The sequence below is a fragment of the Ailuropoda melanoleuca genome, chromosome 6 (assembly GCF_002007445.2).
Source record: "Ailuropoda melanoleuca isolate Jingjing chromosome 6, ASM200744v2, whole genome shotgun sequence".
Taxonomy (NCBI): domain Eukaryota; kingdom Metazoa; phylum Chordata; class Mammalia; order Carnivora; family Ursidae; genus Ailuropoda; species Ailuropoda melanoleuca.
In genome coordinates this window covers 67,463,532-67,485,646 of record NC_048223.1, presented here as the reverse complement: position 1 = coordinate 67,485,646, position 22,115 = coordinate 67,463,532, and the positions used below count along the sequence as shown (strand labels likewise).

Here is a 22,115-nt window from a genome sequence, read left to right as displayed (position 1 = left end):
GGGGTTTCCCCCTCCCCTTTCTTAGTGCAACATAAAATAATGGTATGTGTTACAACCAATGGTGCGTTGGATTTGGTGAAATAGGCTGTTCATTTTAGCCCGAGAACAAAGACATGGCACAAAGAAGGAGATCAGAAGAGCAGCAGGGGGCATAACTAGAACTGTGTTTCCTTTGAGAGGTTGTAAGCAGATTTGTGTACCAGACCATGTCTGAGGCAGAGGGACAATTTAGAAGTTTAATGACATAAACTGGAAGAAGTAAGTGGCCTGATCTAAGGGAGCAGCAATGGCCTCAGAGAAGAGCTGTTTAGAAGGCTGACTCAATAAGGACCCGTGGCTGATGCATCAGAGGGCATGTGAGGAAGGGATTTAGGCTCCCCCCAGCTTTCCGATCTGGAGAGCCTGGAGGATGGAGACGGTCATCAGGATGGGCAATCTGAAGAGAAGGATGGCCACGGGGAGGAAGAGGAAGCAGGTTGGCGTGGTGATGCCATGAGAAATACAAAGGGGGGGTACAAGGTTGGTGTTAGAAATGGGGGTCAGATGTCAGAAGAGAATCAGCACAACAGCGAGAGCCTGGGGGCCACTCATATGCTGTAGGAGCAGAAGCAGCCGTGGGCCTGGTGGGGCTTGTCCAGGAAGAGAATACCAGATGCAGTGGATGAAAGAGGAAGGGCTGCTGCTGAAATGTGGAGAGATCCAACATGAAAGAAGCAGATAAAGGAAAAGGTAGTTTACCCAAAGCCCTCCCTAGGCTCTATTTTGCATAAACAGAAAAATCTACAGACAAAAGCAGTTCTGGGAATTTGTGTCAGAGGTCCCCCCGTTTACTTTACATCAGCTTGATCTTCCCTGCAGCCTCCCCGTTTATGACCTACGGGTTCAGGATCACAGCTCTAGAGGGGCAGACAGGTAAACCAGAGGGAAACAGAAGAATGAAAGGAGCCCTTAAAGGCAATAGCAAAGAGTCAAGAAGGCAACAAAATTCAAAGGGCAAGAGCAGTTAAGAGGAAGACGCCAGCACAGGTAAGAAAGGAGGCAAGCTTCGTGAAGTCGGGTTGTCTGAAGAGAAGTCCTTTTAATAGGATTCCTCAACAGGACACCCCGAAGATTGAGAGGGATCCCCATTCACTTGTCTTTCCTCCAGCAGCCACATAGTTGAAAGAGTAAATAACTCGGCATCTTCGGTGTCCTTGTCACCGTGATCATGCTCATTCTTTTCAGTCTCCCAGGGCATAGAATCTCCTGGAAAGAATAAGGACTTTAGAGCCAGCAAGATGTGGGTTCAGATTTAGGCTGTGCTGCATATTCGCTGTGTGGTGGTGGAAAAATATGTAATCACTTCAAGTTTCCATGTTCCCACCAGTGAAACGAGGAGACCTACCTCCCTGTTTATTGTACCAAGTGAGTTACCTCATATTAAGAGAGTATTACCATCAATATTTGAACTCAAATCAAATCATCTTCAGAGCCACCGTTCCAGTCCCAGGAGCCTACCTGCTCACCACCACTCCCCACATATCAACCCCATCCTGCTCCAATGCTGCTTTTAGGAAACTGCTGTTTTTTTCAGAGACTATTCTAAACCGTGGGAAATGAAACAACCATAAATCCCCAAACCTCCCCTCCGGGGATTTATAATCAATTAAAAGATAAAATACAGAACATTAAAAAATAATTAACAAAACAGTATTTAACTATGTATTCACAAGCACGTGAATGTTTAGAAAAATGGATGGAAAGACACACGTCAAACTGGTAACAGTGATAATTTCCGAGTAAACCATGGATTGGGAGAGTTTATTGTACGGTCTGAATTTTACACGATGGCAATGGATTTAAGAGTTAAATAAAACGAGAGGGCCAGGAAAAAAAAGATCATTAGTTATAAATGTAGCAGCATAAAGAAAAGAGGGGTTCCTTTGGCCAATGCCAAGGGCACCGCTGGCTGGGACAGCAGCAGGACAGATGGCAGAGAGGTGGGACAGCGCAGATGAGTTTCATAGACAAGCAAGACAGCAGTGTACCCTAAACAGACCATCTGAGTGGGTGCAGGGCGGGAGATAGGCTTGGGGTACTATGCCAGGTAATGAAGAGAGTTGAGTGTGAGGCTAAAATATTTGGACTTTTTAGTGCCCAAACGAAGCACACTCCAGCACCGTCATAAAGCCTTCAGTCTCTCTCCCACTGTGTAATTAATCCTGAATTCCAGTAAGATCTTAGACAATTTCAGCTAAGCCATCAGGGGTCCTTGTAAGCAAGAAAAGCCCAGCCTCTGCATGGTGCCATTGTGAATCCATAGGCACTGGGGAGCCATTGAAAGTTCTTGAGCAGTGGAAAAAATGTATTAAGAATATTTGCCTACAGAAACAAAGTGCTCTTATGAGGGCATTATTATATGATAAATACAGCTTTGTTTAAAGTTTATCTTTCCCTCACACTTACCACACCCTGAAGGAGGGTCTGTTTGTGGTGTTTTCTGGACTGACTCATCACCCACTGTTCATTCTGCCATGAGTATAGCAGAGTATAAGAGTTGAGGTCAAAGCACATTCTAGAGTGAGCTCCAGATTCTGTGTGACCTGTACCAGCTAAGCCTGAGCCGCTTAATTTGCATTCGAGAGATGAGACAAGATTGTTTTTTGAAAGATGACAATAGGTAACCAAGTATCCTAGACTCAGTGTGAATAATCTATAAAAATGCACTTCCATCTCTTTGTGTCTGAAGTTCTTTGTGTATAAAATGCTTGTATGGAATATTCCTGTTATTACTTCTATAAATAAAACTATATTCCTACTGACTCAAATACTTTATATTACTCATAGTTCAAGTCTCTGAGTTTTCAGTTTGAAAACTCAATTCTCTTAGGAGTCCAGCACATTTTTTTCTGGGCCTGAATGCAAGCATCAGACAGCATCTGACAGGATCTCAGCTGGGGTTCACCACCAAATGGGACCAGAAACATTTAGTCACCGCAAGGGCACAGATGCTGTGGTTTGGTTTCCTATATTAGACAAAGGGTTAAATAGTGAGGAGAACGAACAAACAGCAAAACAAAAACACACAACGTGGACCGGCTCCAAGAAGGAAACTTAGATGAGACATGTTCTGTTAGAGACTGACTCAGTTAAGTGCTTGATACTTCCCTCACACTCCCAGGATTTCTCTTCATTTTATGTTAATTGATCTGGTACTTACTATACACCAGATGCTGTTCTAAGCATTTGATATCTACCTATCCATCCATCTATAGATATATAAATACCTATATAATCTTACAGGGTAGGTACTATTCTTTCCCACATTTTGAAAATGGGGAAACTGAAACACAGAGGCTTGAGTAACATGTCCGAGGTCACACAGACGAGTTAGGGTCAAAGTTGTCATTGGAACCCTGGCAGTCTGACTCCAGGGTCCACGGCCTCGGCCACAATGTCACGGTACTGCTTAGATCTTACACAATGAGAAGGTGTATGTATTTGGGGTTCCCTCATCTCCACGCATAGCTATTTCCTTCAAGGTGAGAGTCTCCTCATTTGTTCTTAATCTGGTTCTTTCCAGCTTCTTCAGTTACCGCCTCACCTGCTTCCTCAGTCCCTCTTCGCAGAAGCTCCTTCCCCTGCGCAGACGTTCAGTGGACCTCCCTTCTTCAAGAGCAAAAACACGTAGGTGAATGTGCTCTCTCACCCTCGCTCTTCCCTCGCTGCACCACTAGTCCTGGCGAGGCCATCACAACCACCCGTCGTGGGCGCCTGAGCAGTCGGGTTTCTGTTTCAGGGTTCTGTTGCGCCCACCTTCTCAGAAGCCACCTCAGGCCTTGCAGTCACCACCGTCTGGTGGCTTTCCCGCGGCTCCTTTCTGCCAGCGGCTGTGCCGCCCTTGACTCTGCGGACCACGCCGTCCTTCACAGTCCCAGCTCCCTCCAGGGCTGCGACATGGCACTTCGTGCTCCCCTGCCTCCTGCCGCTCCTCACCTCCTCCTGTGCTAACCCGGCACTCCTGCACCCCTTGCCCTCTCCTCCTGTTCCTGAGCCCGCTTCCCTGGGCTGCATCCACCCCCCACACCACGACTTCAACGATGACCTCCCTCTGCATCTCTGTTTCCACTCCGGGCCCCCTGATGCCTCTCTCTGCATCTCCAACTCTGTCTGGGGGCTCAAGTGGCAGAGTCAAGCCAGGTGTCCGCCCAAAATGCTCATGTCACATGGTAGGGTCTCTTTAATTGTCCACTAAACACCTCCAGGATCATTGCAGGTTTCATCCTGCCTGCAAGAGCCATCAGTTAAAATAGTGACTCACTGCTCATAGCCCAGTGAATGTAAAAAAAAAAAAAAAAAAAAAAAAAAANAAGAATAGGGAATATAAAGTGTAAACGTGAATCAGATGGAGAAGGAAAGAACAGTTCATATTTTATGTCGACTGTATAATGACTAACCAGGACATCCTTTCATGTATTGCTGATGTCTTCATTCCTTTCCCTCTTGATGGTTTTGAAAAGAGCCACTGTCTTTTACCCTATTCTGTAATTTCCACGGTCTCCTTAGAAGGCCCCTCAAGGTTCCACCAGGATTTCTGCAGATGAAAATTTCGGGGCTCTTTCCTTTCCTTCCTTTTTTTTTTTTTTNAAGATTTTATTTATTTATTTGACAGAGATAGAGACAGCCAGCGAGAGAGGGAACACAAGCAGGGGGAGTGGGAGAGGAAGAAGCAGGCTCCCAGCGGAGGAGCCTGATGTGGGGCTTCACCCCAGAACGTCGGGATCACGCCCCGAGCCGAAGGCAGACGCTTAACGACTGCGCCACCCATGCGTCCCGCTCCTTTCTTTCAAACAGTATGTTTGAGACTGTTTTATCTTCTTTGATGACGATCATGTATGATGGGTCCGAACTTGTCCTCCTGCAACAAAATTAGAGTTTAGCAGCAAACCTGAAGCCTGGGATCCGTTAGGAATTGTCTCTTAGCACAAGCAAAAGCCACAGAGCAGAACTGAAGAGAGATCTGTAGGCAAAAGGAATTCATCCAAACCTAGAGTAGATCCTTCTTGTAAAGATCTCCAAGAATGGACTTTACACACCCTTCCTTGGTCTCATTCCATCAGTTAAACAACTGCAGACTTTCAGAACTCAAAGCAACAGGCTTAAATCGCCTGCAGAGATATTCCAGAGTGTTTTGGTCGCATGTCCGAGGGATCTATTTCAGAACTATGGAGCCAAGCTGGCACTCTGGGTCCCCCCCTGGTTAAACAAAGAACGAATACGTTCCCGTGGGCGTGTTCTAAGGTCCTCTGACACCGAGGGCCAGGGAGGAAACCATGCTGAGGGCAGTGTGAATCCGAAGTCCCGGCATCTATGAGTCCGTGAAATAGGTGAGCGCATGAGCAAGCACACATGACAGGAGCAGAGGAAGGACAAAGGAGGAATTCAGATTATCCTGTGCTCTACTGAGGGCCACGGGCACGACAGGGACACTGACGAGGTTCACAAGTGACTGGATGGGCCCCTGGAGGGTAAATGGAGACTCCCTTAAGTGGGCTGGCTTTAATTAACCGTTGGATATTTCTCCTCATAGTGTCATTCTTTGTGGCACAAACCCTCAGAAACCTGTCCCCAGGCCTTCCTCCTCAGGGGAGAGAACCAGGCCATGCGGAGCCCTTGCATGCATTTCTGCTTCCCAAATTTGCATGTGGCTTTTCTGGCCCTACTGCTCTTGCCATAGGGTGGAGACTTTGCAGGGAAACCAGGATAGGAGTCTGCACAGCACCTTGACCCAGACCTTTGGCCCATTTGGTCACCGTTCGACTAAGTTCCTGACCACCGCTTTTGTGTTTAAAAGTGCGAATCATTCCATTTCCCCTCCCCCTCTTTATATGTATTTAACTGTGTTTGTCCCACTTAACTATAACTTCTTCCCCTGCCTCATAGATGGCCCCCTGCAAGCGCCTTGCCCATAGTGGGCATTTCACCGACACTTTTTGAATGAATAAACGAATGTCCTAATAATACCCTCAGTTATGTCAACACCGCCTTCTACTTTCTGAGCCAGGGTCAAATCCATCCCTCCTCTCTTACAGGGAGGACTTGTGTTCTAAATCTCTGTAGACATAATAGCGATTTTCCACCTCTTTCCTTCCCTCCCTTTTCTTTTCTTTTTCCAACTCGATATTCAGAAAACTCACTCTGGAAGATGATAGGCCCTTTCCTCAACTCTGTTCACCTCCAGGGGTCATCACCTCCAGGGAACGGAGCCTCGCCCAGCCTCCGGAGACCCAGAGTGTGTCTCTCTCTCCAAGAGGAGGTCAGGTCAGTTTGGTGTCTCAGTTCTTACTCTCCAGAGACCTGGCTTTTCCTCCTCATTCACACATTCCTGTCTTCCTCAGCACATCACAGCCCAGAGCGCGGGGGAAGGTCACAAGGAGCGGGCAATTCGCAATGGAGTTTCCCGTGACCCACAGCCAGAAGTTGAAGGGCAGAGGATGGCAGAGATCAGTGGCCCTGAGGTCTGACCGCCGGCCAAGGCTCCCGCCAGACCTCAGCAGATGACCTAAACTCTGACCCTTCGTCTAACACCAACCAGCGGTGTGACCTTGGATAAAGAATTTAACCTCTCTGAGTCTATTTCTTCTTCTCTGAAATGGGCATAAATGTATTTTCCTACAGTGACATAGATGTTTATGCTTCCTCATCTACATTTTCTGGGAAATCTAAAATGACACAAAATCAGAGCCTGGTGTGAATAAAGCCCCAGAAGTCTATAAAAGGAAAATGGTTTGCCCAGGTCTACACAACATTTTCCAGAGCCTTGTCCAACCTAAAGACCAGGCTTTTCAACTATTATACTTGGAAGGCCCCCGACTCCCAGCAGTTCCCACTGCTCCAGACTACAGGTAAAAACACTTAGTAACTGGTAAGACACTAGGTCTGATGTGTTGTTATTATTATATTTATAATCAATATAAGGATTGTTGTGGGTTCTTGTCCTCTAACATTACAGCTGGTTTATATGCTCTTACCTTAGTTCTTTAAAAATAGAAATGAAAAAATTTTATTGCTTAAAAAATCCCATATTTTTATGTTTCCTCTGGTTTACTTTTAATAGACAAAATGACCACAGAAACTTTTAGGTTGTGAAGCATGTTCCCATCCTACATAGCTCCACCTGCATGCAGATACTATGCTTCCAAGGAGACTCATATCCACTTAAAGATAGAAATACTGCCTACCATCTTCCCCTAATCCCCAAATCCTTCACGGACTTTGGCCCAAGTCCATTGAAAGATGGGCAAAGAGCAAAGGTAGAATTTTTGGTGAGAGCTGTGCAGGGTAATCCAAAGGGAGAAAAAAATCTGCCAGCAGTCCTCCTGGGGCTTGCACAATTACTAAAACAAGAAAAAATAAGGTGGGGGGGTACAAAACATCTGGGGATGATAAGGAGGAAATAAGCAAAATCGAGAATTAAAAAAACAACAAAAAAAATTTGTTGTCCAGAAAGGAGCACAGCACTTCAAAACAGATGGTTTGGCTTGAAATTTTCCAAAATGGAACAAATGAGAAGGGAGAAACATCCCGAGAATTGGAGCACGGTGAGTGAGAACATCCTACAAGAGCCACTGGCCCTCAAAGAGTTAATGTGCATTTGGAACACCATCAGGCCCTCATCTTTCACTTTGAAACCCAATAAATAAGCAAACATGCTTATTTGTCTTACAACAGCTCCAAGTGCAAGGATTGGCATGCATAGTAGCCAACTCCCCTCAAAAGACACACCTATGGAAAACACTAGGCCAAGGGCAAAGCTCCTTGGACAGGAGAATGATTCTAGGTGGGGAGGAGGGAAGAGCAGAGTGGAACAGCCGTGCTCCCTGGAACACAACTGATGGTCCAAGTTAGAGATCCAATGGCAGGAAAAGTGACTGTTTCTTCCTGCTCTCTTCTGTTGTCTAACCTGGGAGTTAAGCATCTGAATTAGAGTGAACTTGATGAAAGTCACAGACCAAAGTGTCACTGAAGAGAAGCCAAAGAACTTGCAGGGCTTCCACATTAACCTACAACTGAACGAGACATTGCCCATTCTTGGCCTCCCGTGGATGTACACACACTGCAGGATATTAAAAGTCCAGAACAGGGCCCCTGGGTGGCTCAGTCGGTGAAGCGTCTGCCTTTGGCTCAGGTCATGATCCCTGGGTTCTGGGATCAAGCCCCGCATTGGGCTCCTTGCACAGTGGGGAGCCTGCTTCTCCCTCTGCCTCTGCGATCTCTCTCACTTTCGCTCTCTCTCAAATAAATAAAATCTTTAAAAAAAAATAAAAGTTCAGAACAGGACAAAACCATTCTAAATGATTTTTACACAGTCATGGCTACAATATAGTAGTATTTCTAGTCAAGCATCCTTTAGCACCAGGAGTGTTGGAAAACTTTATTGACCTGTCCATGTTTTCTTATATATATAAAGCAGTTCTTTCATTTCTAATAAACATATGATTCCATACCAGTGCTGTCTGAAAGATACATAATGAAAGCCCCATGTGGAATTTAAAGCTTTATAGTAGCCACATTTTTAAAAGGTAAAAAGAAACAGATGAAGTTAATTTTAACAATGTGTTTAACATGATATATCCAAAATTAACATTTCAATATGTAATCAACATAAAAAAAGTATTGATGGGATATTTCACAATTTTCTTTTGCACTAAACCTTCAAAGTTTGATGTGTATTGTTCACTTACAGCACATCTCAGTTTGGAATAGCCACATTTTAAGACAATAGCCACATGTGACAAATGGCTACCAGATTGGGCAGTATAGGTCTAAACTGTCACCGGGTTGACACAACTATTTTCCTTTTACCCCTTATTTTTGGAACACTGTACCTTAAATCCTGTTGTAAAAACTGCCAGCAGTGTTTCGTCTAACCTATCACAGAACATAATATTTATCCTCAGTTGAAGCAAAAATATATTTTATGCAACAATGAAAATTTGGTGGCACTCTTATGAAAGAGGCAATATGTCAGTGTATCCTGACTTACCTGTTAGGAACCACTGGTATAGTAAGGGACATAGCGTCACCCTTTCTAAGCATGCCAGGATTTGACTTTTTTTTTTTTAAAGAATTTTATTTCTTTATTTGAGAGAGAGAGAGTGAGCGCGTGTGCAAGGATAGGCACGTGAATGGAGGGGGGCAGAGGGAGAGGGTGGGAGAGAATCCCAAGCCAACTCCCCACTGAGCATAAAGCCTGACTCAGGGTTCGATCCCAGAACCCTGAGATCATGACCTGAGTGGAAACCAAGTCTGACGCTCAACTGACTGAGCCACCCAGGCAGGATCTGAGTTCTAATGGAACATTGAGGGTTTAGTGATCAGGAGATTTAAAGGAGCAGGATATTACATATATGTATCATACATATAATATGTATGTATGATTTTACACATTTTAATATTTATTTACATAGTATGAAAACTGGCTAGAGCATTAAATAACCTTCATCCCAAATAATTTTATATTTTCATCATTGAGATGTTTTAAGACTGTGGATTGTTAGTACATGTGCTGTGTAAATAATATTTACTTTAAAGTTTAGAAATGGCCCCATGCTGAAAAAAACCAAGTAAATTAACTATGGATATAGAGGTCAAAGGAAAGCGTCTTTGCCTTCGGGCAGAATAATTCACATTTTTGAACAATTGCCAAAACACTTAAAGAACATGCATTTGCATTTTGGATTTAATGTAACAACAAAAAACATAATTTAGATATACTCGCCCTATTAATTTGCTTTTCTGAAGTCAGTTGTAAGTATGTTGATCCCCCGCCCCCCGCTTTTGTTTTTCCCCGGGATGGTGCCTGACCACAATGAGGCCATAATTGGAGAACATAGAAGGATTGACTTGAAAATGTCACGAATGTTGTTAATAAACTTGCATTGACATAAAATGTTCATTAATTCATTCTGCAGGCAATCAAGTTCACCATGTCTAGGGTATATTGTAGAGAATGAAACTAAATGACTGAAAAGGCAGATAAAAGGCATTTTTAGTACTTTTTAAAAGTGAAATAGCAAAAGATGTAAATCTCAGGGTTAGAGTTGCCCAAATACATTAGGCCTTTATATATACAACATTTCAGCTAAACAGCTCTGGAAAGAATCCTTTGTCCACAGAAGAGTATTCTTTTCACTCCCTAGTAATCTCAATTCCCTGCTAAATCTTCAGTTATAATTTAATCTATGCAAATTATAGTGAATTTGTTCTGGTGATCAAAAAAAAAAAAAGGAAATAAACTGCATATTCCTTAAGTCACCCAGTTCATTCTAAAAGATTATTTTTATAACTGATGTTAAATCAACTTGATTTCACAGTTGCTTTCAATTAGATCAAATGGCTCTTTTTGGAATGTACAAAAAAACAGAAAGGTATAAAAACAAACTCTTTTTAAAGTGGATAAAGTGCTACCCACAACTTTATTAGATGTATTTTTCCATTGCATACCATTTATTAGCATAGTGTGTCATTAGCCTTGATCATACATGGTCCAGAAGTCAAACTTGCACCGAGAATTTTTTTTATTTTGCCATGCAATGATTCCATTAGGATTTTGTTTGTCAACTGAGAAAAGGTGAGTGCCTCTATGAGATGTAGGTTAACCATGCATCGACCTCTGCATGAAACTTGTAGTCTGGCTAACGATGTTGTTACAGAATTATGGAACCTCTTCATCATAAACTCCTTCTTATTAAAAAAAAAAAAGACCAAATCTGTCTGAGGACAAAAGAAATGAAAGATTCAAACATCTTTACACAGCTTGGAATTATTTGTCAGAAGGCGCTACTTTGACTCTCAATATCTCAGTCAATCACCACTTATCTGGTAGTTATAGCTAATAGTAAACGCACATATGCCTCGAGTGAGTAGGTTTTTTGAGGAACTCAAAGAAAGGGAGCCACATTGTACATCTGGATAGTTTATTTTTGTATTTTTGTATTTTTGATTTAAATTCAATTAACGTATAGTGTATTATTAGTTTCAGAGGTAGAGTTCAGTGATTCATCAGTCATATATAACACCCACTGCTCATTACATCACATGCCTCCTTAATGTCCATCACCCAGTTACCCCATCCTCCAACCCACCATCCCTCTAGCAACCCTCAGTTTGTTTTGTATGAGAGTCTTTTATGGTTTGTCTCCCTCTCTGATTTCATCTTGTTTTATTTTTCCTTCCCTTCCTCTATGATCCTCTGTTTTGTTTCTTAAATTCCACATATGAGTGAGATCATATGATTAGTGTCTTTCTCTGATTGAGTTATTTTGCTCAACATAATACCCATAATACCCAAATGGAAAGATGTCATTTTTGACAGCTAAGTAATATTCCATTATATATATATATCTATATCTATCTATCTATCTATCTATCTATCTATATATATATATATATCTCACATCTTCTTTATCCATTCATCTCTCAGTGGACATCTGGTCTCTTTCCATAGTTTGGCTGGTGTGGACATTGCTGGTATAAACACTGGGGTGCAGGTGCCCCTTTGGATCGCTGCATTTCTATGTTTGGCGTAGATCCCTAGTAGTGCAACTGCTGGGTCACAGGGTAGCTCTGTTTTCAACTTTTTGAGGAACCTACATACTGTTTTCCAGAGTGGCTGCACCAGCGTGGATTCCTGCCAACAGTGTAAGAGGGTTCCCCTTTCTCCACATCCTCCCCAACATCTGTTGTTTCCTGACTTGTTAATTTTAGCCATCCTGACCAGTGTGAGGTGGTATCTCATTGTGGTTTTGATTTGTATTTCCCTGATGCCGAGTGACCCTGAGCATTTTTTCAAGTGTCTGTTGGCCATGTATATGTCTTCTTTGCAGAAATGCCTGTTCATGTCTTCTGCCCATTTCTTGATTGGATTATTTGTTCTTTGGGTTTTGAGATTGATAAGTTCTTTATAGATTTTAGATATTAGTCCTTTATCTGATAAGAATTTTGCAAACACCTCCCATTCTGTGGGTTGTCTTTTGGTTTTGTCAACTGTTTAAGCTTTTTCTCTTTACATCTGGATAGTTTAGAGCCTGATTTGGCTGACAGAAGGGAAACATGGAAGAAGCTGGAGTGGGATTCCATAGAAAGAGGAACTCAGAGACAGAAATGAGGATGGAATTGCAGCCCTGGGGAACATGCACAGACCTTGAGAGGCCTGTGGCTGGAGGAGCTCAAGCTGACTTCTGGAATGCAGAGTTCTCCTGAGAACCCCTGCCCACCTGAAGGTGACTGATCCTCAAGTCTAAGTGTGGCTGTGGCTGAAAAGGGAAGGCATTCCATTTTTAGCTACAAGAAAACTCTCTCTAAACCTTATATTTCTGAAACAAAACTGCATTCAATTTTTACCCAAGCAGTGCTCACCATGTAATAGGTTCCTGTTAAATGCAATTAAAAAACCAACTGAGCAAAGCTAAGGGAGGTTGGTGCAATGATAGAGGTGAGACTGTGCTCACATGTAGGCCCAGACAAGAGCGGTTGAACACTAACTCAGCAAACACAGGCCAGTCAAAATCAGGAACACAAAGATCTTCACCTAGACAAGTCAGATCTACACAAAGTGACTTGACTTGCTTTTCTTAGCCAACATACCTTGAAAGGTAATTTTTTTTTTTTTAGCCAGCTCAGGTATTCATACATATCCCAATACATTGTACCTTCAATAGACAATTAAATGACTCGAATCAGTAGTAACACACAAATTACTGAAGAAGTTAGATTCTTTTCTCAAGACCCCCAAGAACAATTTCCAAATAAACCAACCACAAAATCCACCACTACTGTGTTGGTAATTGACTTCTGAAAATGGCATTTTTACTGGACTAGATATCATTAGGGAATCATAATGGCAACTTGGTCTTATGACAACCTTGCTTTGTGGTTGCATTCTTGAATGATCAGCAATAGACAGTGACTTTCTCCTGTAACCAGAAGTACCCAATTTCACGTGGTTATAACTTCTTAACCAATAATTCATCTTACAAAAAGTAAGCCATTGTCATCATTGGAGTTGAAATAAAAACTCAGTTTTTCATGTTATTATTTCAAGATAGGGCATTGTTAAAGATAGCTCAATAATTTGCTACCCAGGGCTATAACATCTTCAGTATGCATAATTTTTGCAAGCTCTAACTTTTGAGGTATGCAATAAATCCAAAGATAGCTCACTGTTAAAGAAACCAGACAACAGTTTCATCCCTAACTCTCTACTTATGCAAAGTAAATAATCAGAAATGGGTAGAAGATTCTATCTTTGTGCCAGCAAAGAAAAGCTGGGTTATTAACCTATCCACGGCATACAAATTACAGAGGGTTTTGGGGGTGGTTCTTCAAATTAAAAGATATATCTCACAACTATAATTCAAAATATGCTACAAAAAAATTAAATCCAGGAAGTCCAGGACTTGCCAATCATTGCTACATAATTAATATACAATGGGAAAATGAATGAAATAAGAACATCAAGGAGTTTGTCTTTATACAATACAATCTTCCCCCCCCCACCACTTCCCTCCCTCCCTCTCTCTCTCTCTCTCTCTTTCCCTCATTGAAGTTCATGGAATATTTCAAAGAAGGCTTTGGTGTCAAACAGACCTGGGTTAGAATCTGTCACTTCTTAGTGATATGTATCTGGACAAGTTACCTAAATCCACTGAGCCTTAGTTTTCTCACCTAGAAAATGAAGGTAATTATCATTAGAATAATACTAAAAGTATTTACTTCACAGGGTTGCAAGGATCAAATGAGATTACAGGTGAACATCTGTTACAAAAAGATACCCAGCAGGGGCTTATGAAACTTTCTTTCCTTCCTCCTTTAAAGACAAACTAGACTACAGCACATTCCTCACTGAATACTTTTTCTATGAATCACCTAGAGGAAAAGGGGAGTATTATATCTTTTTAGGAAGACAAGACAAACACATTAACTTCACACATATTTACTTAATATATATGTAAACCCTGTATGGCTGTCCTCCTGTGGGCAGACACTGTTGTCTTGTTCATACTTGGAGGTCTAACTCAGCATAGGCTTAGTCCCAAATAGCAAATCCACTCCATTAAGCATTGGCAAGCAATGCAGATTTTACTGAAGCTTTGTGAGCCGACAGGGAAGAGGGTTAGAAATGCAGACCACATAGAAATCAGCCTCAATAAACTCCTCTTTGAACCTTTGTATTTTCTCCCACAGCCCTTTTTCAATACCAGTCACTAGACCTCCCTTTCCCTAGAACCCATTCTCCAAATCTCTGCTACCGTCCCAAACAATTCAAAGTGGTGTAAGGTACAAAATGAAGCAAAAGCTGGTATAATTAACCAAAGTTCTCTGGAAGTCAGTTAAGCAACTCTCTGTGGTCATCCCAACAGGCCCCTTGGGGGAAGGATGCCATCTCCAAACACGAATGGCTTATCTCATTATCCACTTTTCAAAACCAAACATTTCTGGCTTAGGGGAGCAGGGAGAGAAATTCTTTGCTAAGGAAAAATAGGACTTTCTCCTGTCTTTGCTTTTACAACATACAAGGCACCATAGCAAGTGCTGTGGAAGATACGGGCTTGTATAAGACACGGTCTGTAGGAGATTTACTATTGATCCTCTCTGTGACAGGAAAGTAAGGGGCTCCTGTATATAGGGAATTTCCTATAGAATGTTGTTATGAGTAACTCATTTTTGGGAAAGAAGATGGAAAAATCAAGGTGACTGTTTTGGGTTGGAATATAACATATACATTATTGAATCTTTGATTCAACTTTGATTCAGATAATTTGAATTGAATCAAAGATCCAATATTATCTGATAGTTTTGTATTGGTCAATGAGACCTGGAAAGAAAAGCGCTCCAAATTACTAGTATTTGCCTTCCTAGGCAATGGTAAGCGATTGATCCAACAATCCAGGTCCAAGAGACCAATGGGCTAGGTAGGCAGAATCTATCCTCTGGTAACTAGGAGCAGAGAGTGCTAGAAAAAACTGAAGTGGCTACTTGCCACACAATATAAGGAATCGTGCTGTGGAAATCTTCCAACTCTGGGTTGAGGGCTTCTAGTCTGTGGCCAGTGGGAAACCACTGTGATTCATGAGGAGGGAAGTGAAGTGGTATAATTGTTTTTTTGTGAAGATTACTTTGAAAGCTCTACAAAATAGCTTAGACGTAGAGAGAAGGAAAGCAGGGAGGCCAAGTGTGAGGGTCTAGATTGGGTAGTATGGTAAAAAAGGAATGCACGCAAGTGTTGAGAATCAACTTCAGGAAACTCCTCCTTGAACCTTTCTATTTTCTCCCATAGGCTTTCTTTTAGATATCTTTCCCATCAGAACTCATTCTCCAAATCTCTGAAAAACAATTTCAAGAAAACTGCTGACTGATCAGATGTAGAGGAAGAAGTGCAAAAGGGAAGAGCCAAATACAACTCTGATATGGATTTCAAGTTACTGAGATGATGGTAATGCCATTTATAGAAATGGGGAACTGGAGAAGAGGCCAATCTGTGGTTAGGGGCAAAGCAAAATTAGTCAGGTGAGAAACATTTAATACATGTTAATCACTGGGCCAGGTGCCAGGGGTACAGGCACATGATCCTTGGCCTCACGGAGCTCACAGATGAGGGGAAAGACCAACACTGCATCGTTACATATTGTTTACTACGTAAGTGTAATAAATTCTGTAAGGCTGTCAAAGAATAAACAATATTTTGTGCTGTAGTTTCAGACTTAGAAATATTCAAGCCATCTTTTATTTTTAAATGACTACAGGGAGAAGAGAAAGGAGCAAGCAGCTCTCAGAGCTCAGAAATCATCCCATATTCACAGCAGTGTTATTTGCAAAAGCCAAAAAGTGGAGGCAACAGAGAGGTCCATCAACTGTCAAATGGGCAAATAAAATGTGGTACATCCATACAATAGAATATTATTCAGTCATCAAAAGAAACAGAGTACTGATCCATGCCATCACATGGATGAACTCTGAAAACGTATTACTAAGTGAGAGAAGCTGGTCACAAAGTATCCCATATTGTATGATTCCATTTATATGAAATGTCCAGAATAGGCAAATCCATCAAGACAGAAAGCTGATCAGTGGTCGCCTAGGGCTGGGGGCAGGGGGTGGCAGGAAAGATTGGGTAGTGACAGCTGAAAAATAGAGGATTTCTTGACTGTAGTGACTGTTGCACAACTCTGAATATACTCAAATCCACTGAATTGTACACTTTAAATGGGTGAATTGTATGGTATATAAATTGTATCATGAAATTTTTTAAATTAATTTTTAATTTTTTAAAAGATTTTATGTATTTATTTAAGAGAGAGAGAGAGAGAGACATCACGAGCAGGGTTGGGAGGGGGCAGAGGGAGAGGGAGAAGCAGATTCCCCNAAATTAATTTTTAATTTTTTAAAAGATTTTATGTATTTATTTAAGAGAGAGAGAGAGAGAGAGAGACATCACGAGCAGGGTTGGGAGGGGGCAGAGGGAGAGGGAGAAGCAGATTCCCCACTGAGAAGGGAGCCCAATGTGGGGCTCGATTCCAGAACCCTGGGATCATGACCTGAGCTGGAGACAGATGCTTAATGGACTGAGCCACCCAGGCGCCCCAAGAGAGATTTTTTTTTTAATCACCTTATGGCAGAATAGAGGTGAGCTATATATTTTTTAAAAGCCTGAGAGTTCATTTTAAGTTCAGTTATATCTAAAACACTTAACAATCGATATAATTCATGAATAGTCTTCTTCACCAGTCATGGTTTATGCTTTTCCACAATTATCTAAACATTCAGGTTTAAATGTGAGATGGGTAATGACAAGCTCTGTCTTAAAACAGCATAAACAGAGCAAGCATAAACTCTAGCAAGCAGAGCATATCACATTTGATGATTCTTAGGACCTTTCCTTAGTCACTGAGTCACCTAACCAAAGCTCTTGGCTCAGTTTTCTAAGTTGTAAATTCAGCTTCCCTGTAAGTATTTTACAACATGGTTTCTGAAAAACAAAATATTTTTAGTCCCAATTGATGTGCTTCATGATTTCCTTTTAATTGAAACTGACTTCCTTCTTCAAAGGGGACTAATTTTTATTTTTTTTTTCTCAAAAGCTTTTTAAATAATTATTTTTTTCTGCCAGGTGCTAAGAGCATCTACAATGGGGAGCCAATGTAATCTGAGTAGTCAGAGAATGCTTCCATAAGGAATTGATATTTAAATTGTGATCCGCAAAGAAGGACTGTCAGAGAGAAGGAACAGCATATGCAAGGAGCCTAGGACAGAAGAGACCCTGTATATATTGAAGGTTGCTGGCATATGGCAGGTGATGAACTACCCAAGTAGCATTGTCTGATGGGTGGTTTTATTTATTTATTTATTTAAACAACTTTATGTATTTATTTGACACAGAGAGACAGCGCAAGCAGGCAGAGTGGCAAGTAGAGGGAGAAGCAGAGTCCCCGCTGAGCAGGGAGTCCGATGTGGAGCTCGATCCCAGGACCCTGGGATCATGACCTGAGACAAAGACAGACGCTTAACCGGCTGAGCCACCCGGGCACCCCAATGGGTGGTTTTAGATAGTGGGTTGGAGATCAGGATAAAAGAGTCTTACCTTGTCATCAAAATGAAAGCGAGCATGGAGAAGGAAGAGAGAAGGAGTGAGTACTCACACAGGAGAGATACCTACAATGAAAGGGAAAGCTATGGAAGAGGAGCTGAGGCATGACGACTGGACAGGTCGAAGGGAAGTCAGGAAAGAGCAAAGTTACAGGTATAGAAGGAGAGAGAACTTCAAGATGGTCATGACTGAGGGAGAATGAAGATCAGAAAAGGCTTGGCATTTGTCAACGAAAGCTCAGGAGACTTTAGAGTTCTTAATAACTGTCTAAGTCTCCCCTCCTTAATAATTGACTGCTAACTCTTCCTCCCCACATGAAGAAATAGGGAAAGTAGGGGCACCTGGGTGGCTCAGTCAGTTAAGCTGATTTTAGCTCAGGTCGTGATCTCAGGGTTGTGAGATCGAGCTCCAGGTCAAGCTCCTCACTGGGCATAGAGCCTACTTCAGATTATCTCCCCATCCCACCTCACCCTGACCCTCCCTCACCCTGGCCTCGCTTTCCTTCTTTTAAAAAAAAATGGGGAAAATAGCTAAGAATCAAAAACCCAACACTAGGTCTCAGGCTGTTCCTGATGGGACCAGCAGGATCATCGTAATCACCTGATATGCTTCTCCCTACAAAGTGGGTTGTTGTAGGGACATACGCTCTCCTTGATACTGATGCAGGGGAAAATACCTAAAAAGAAAACATATCTTCCGCAGACATATCCAAAAAATGCTCAAAGAGTTGTTTCAAAGGACAAAATCAGGTTTTCCTTAAGCTTTTTTATTAGGCCCAAATGAAAACAAAGGCTAATTTAAAATCCAGGGGTGGATGTCCCCATTTATCATTTCTTCCAATGAGATTTAGCACTAAAATTCACTTAACATTAAAACAGAAACAGTTGAGTTCCATGTTGATTTTCAATGGCTTTTTTCTGTTTTCCTTCCTTGATTTATTTATCCTTCCATTGACAGTTACTTGAGCCTCACCCCATGTAAAGTGGAAGGCTTCACTTGCTTTTGGAAACATAGACCTTTCTGTTGAGCACAGTATTTCCACAAACACAAAGAGTCTTCTGATTTGGAGGAAGTGACATGAGGATCTATATTTCAATAGTTCTTTTGCAGTGAACTAACAAGACTATAGGATGACACTATGAAATTAGTCTTCAAAACTGATGTGGGGGTGAGGAGTGGGATGCCAACAACAAAACGAATGAAGCAAGAACCCTTTGGGTATTGGATTCCTTTCCTATCACTGCTGTTACAAATTACCACCAACTCAGCGGCTTACAAGAGCACAAATGTATTCTGTTATAGTTCTGGAGGTCACACATCCAAAATCAGATCACTGAGCTCAAGTCAGAGTGTGGGCAGGGATAGTTCCTTCTAGAGTCTCTAGGGGAGAATCTGTTTCCTTGCCTTTTCCAGCTTTTGGAGGATGCCTGCATTCCTTGGCTCGTGGCTCCTTCCTCCCATCACTCCAGCCTCTTGCTTCTGTTATCACTTCTCCTACTTCCTCCTTCGACTTTCTTGGCTCCATCATACAAGGACCCTTGTGATTACATTCAGGGCCCATCCAGATAATGCAAGATAATCTCGCCATCTCAAGATCCCTAACCTAATCACATCTGCAAGTCCCTCTCACCATACAAGGTAATATTCACAGTTTCTGAGAATCCAGACGTGGATGTCTCTTGGGGGTCATTACTCAGCCTCCCATGGGTGACTTTCTAGCCCTTGATTTCCCTTCTCTAAGAATTAACTCTCCATGCACAACAGGGATGGAAACTTGCAGACATGTACTCTCCCCCTCGGCCAGAGCTGTTTGAACCGGGGGGGACACTCTCTCTCCAGCAGATTTACAATGAGTTCTCAGATGCCAGCAGGCCTGCTGGAGTCACCCAACTCAGCTGCAGAGAGCCCCAAAACCCAGCTGGGATTTTGGCTTTGTCTCTGGGTGGATTTTGAATGCTGTGCTAACTTAAAAAGTTGCCCACCAGTTATAGTAAGCCATGAACATGGTAAAGATAGAAGTCAGTTGAATCTGTATTTCAATCTCAGGGCTTTTTTGTTTTGTTTGTAAAGTTTAAAGACATTTAGAAAAGTTTTGCCAACTATTAAAACTTGCCAATCATTCCTTCCTGTCTCTCATAATATCACAAATGGTTATAAAGTGAACCCAATGGGGAAATTCAAAGTCAAGATTAATGTCCCACTTATTGTATAAGTAAACTCAGTGGTTCATTTATCAGCTCCCACTAAGTTGCATTAACTGTCTCTCCAGATTATAAATCGTTCTTATTAAGTCAGAAGCATTTCAGTGGCAAGGTTGGGCACTATAGCCAGGAAGATAACTTGCCCCAAGGGCTCTTAAGCCAGGGATATCTGATTTCAGAATCAAAGTTCAGATTCTTTCTTATTAGTCACACATTATTTCTCCTTCACCAAAAATATTTGATTTTCACATTAGGTAAAATCACCATAATGAAAATTACCAATTTCCTTGTTTATTTTAAATTCTTCTTAAATGTTTTTCCTTCCCCCACTACCTTCTACCCTTCACTAGCCAAGATTTAACCAAAGACAAAAATGCCCATTGCAGAACCATTCTTAGATTTTTTTTTTTTTTAAGGTCCAGAGTTTCTTGGCTCACTGAGGCCATCTTGATGTGTGGTGCAAGACAAAAAGGTGCTATGCTTCCTACAAAGATCTTAACTGCAATGGCTAGGCCCTGGAACCACATTCTAAATCATCCATTGTCCTTTGTAGGCATCTGCTGGGCCCCATCGTGTCAGATAACCACAGCTAACATTCTGTGGGCAAACATGGTCCCATTCATTCCATCAAGCAGTGAATAATTCATATAGCAAGTTTTACCCTGGGCAAAATACACTGACATCAGGAGGCATTAAACTGGAGTCATTCAAGGAACAAAATGGTTATTCATGTTCAATGTGAACCATTAAATCTTGCCGGTTAAGTTAAAGAATGAATTAACTCAATTCATCAGACATATCACACAAGTCCATAATAACACAACTGCACGAGCAAGTTTTTTACTTGGAGTATTTCTACCTGAAAACGGAAATGCCAGTCATTGTGTGGAGCAAGTCTATACCGGCTTGGAGGTGGGCGGGGGGAGGCGCTGGGGAAACACAGCTTCTTTTGAGAGCCCCTTAAAAGAAAATGGTTTCCATTTATCATTTTTTGTTTCATCTTGTTCCGATCCCCCCTCTCTTTATTATTTTACCACCCACCTGAAGCCAAAGCAAGGGTTCAAGTGTTGCTGGCTTTTCTCTACAGCAACTAACATGATGGTGTATTTGGCATTTGTTGGCTATTGCTGCCTATGTGTCCACTATTTTGCTTTTTGAAAGAAGGACGAGAATGATAGCTACATGTGCCTTTTGGAGTTAATTTTCCAGAGCCAAAGACACAATATACTTGACTACTCGTGAAATGGTGCTTCCCTTTGCCCTCCGGTCTCCGCTCTGGCTCCAGGTGCCCACAGACACCTGACCTGGCCAAAATTCTTCCCACATGGATCTCTGAGGAGAGGAAAAATTTCTGCAGAAGATGGAGCAAGAAAAGGGAGGTTTCCAAACTCTACGCACACCCATTTTCCAACGCACTTCCTCCTAGCACCTGACTCAGCCTGTCTCCTTAAGGAGGAAAGGAGAGCCTTGGCTCCACTTCCCCACATCTGCAATGGACCCTTTATCGTGAGACTGTAGTATCATGTTTAAGGTTTCTAATCAGACTGAGGAATCCGGGGAAAAGGGTAAAGAGGATGGCAACCAAATGTGCATCAGAGGGAAATAATAAAACTCCAGGCTGAAATGTCAAAACTGCCACTGAAATTGAGATACTTTACAGCATCATGACATTCTTATTCCAGAACTCCTCCCCCTGCATCCCAAGTTATAGGTGTCAGGTCCACAGCAAACCCTTGCGAGTTGGTAGGAGACTCTCAGCATTCAGTATAGGAGGGTATTTGAGGATATGAGCGATGCAGAGGTGGGGAAATGGAAGACCAACCCTGCATATGGGAGCTCATCGAATCCCACCTCTGCGTCTGCATTATAAACATCTGTATTTTATAAATGAGGTTCAGAGAAGTCAGAGGAGATACTCAGCTAATAAATGACTGAACTGAGATTTGGTCCCTAAGACTTCAAAGTCTGTGCTCTTTCAACTGCCCTGTAGTGCTGGAAGATGATGATGTAATCTTTGACTCTAGGGAAAAGAAGAAAGAATAAAATCCTAGGTGAAGAATTTAAGTGTTCAAGGCTTCTACCAAACCTACCTCTCTAAGCTCTCTAAGCACATCTCCCACTCTTTTCTTGTAAAAACCTCTAGCCAACTGGGTTTCTTACCATGTCTTGAAATTGCCAGATATAATTTAAAAATATTTGCAATCTAAGGAGATATATATCCACAGTGAAAATGAATAAAGGAATGAATGACTAAAATTTTTTTCAGAAATTGCTAATTTTTACCATGA

General features: G+C 42.0%; 1 protein-coding gene across 1 annotated transcript in view; it reads right to left on the bottom strand.

Moving 5' to 3' along the window:
• Nucleotides 1-4,836: 4,836 nt before the first annotated feature.
• Nucleotides 4,837-22,115, bottom strand: part of ZNF365 (zinc finger protein 365) — a 132,762-nt gene continuing 115,483 nt past the window's right edge. Inside the window, exon 4 of the mRNA XM_034662575.1 lies at nt 4,837-4,897. Within this exon, the coding sequence (XP_034518466.1) occupies nt 4,850-4,897 (48 nt within the window). The 3' untranslated portion in view covers nt 4,837-4,849. The remainder of the gene's footprint in view (nt 4,898-22,115) is intronic.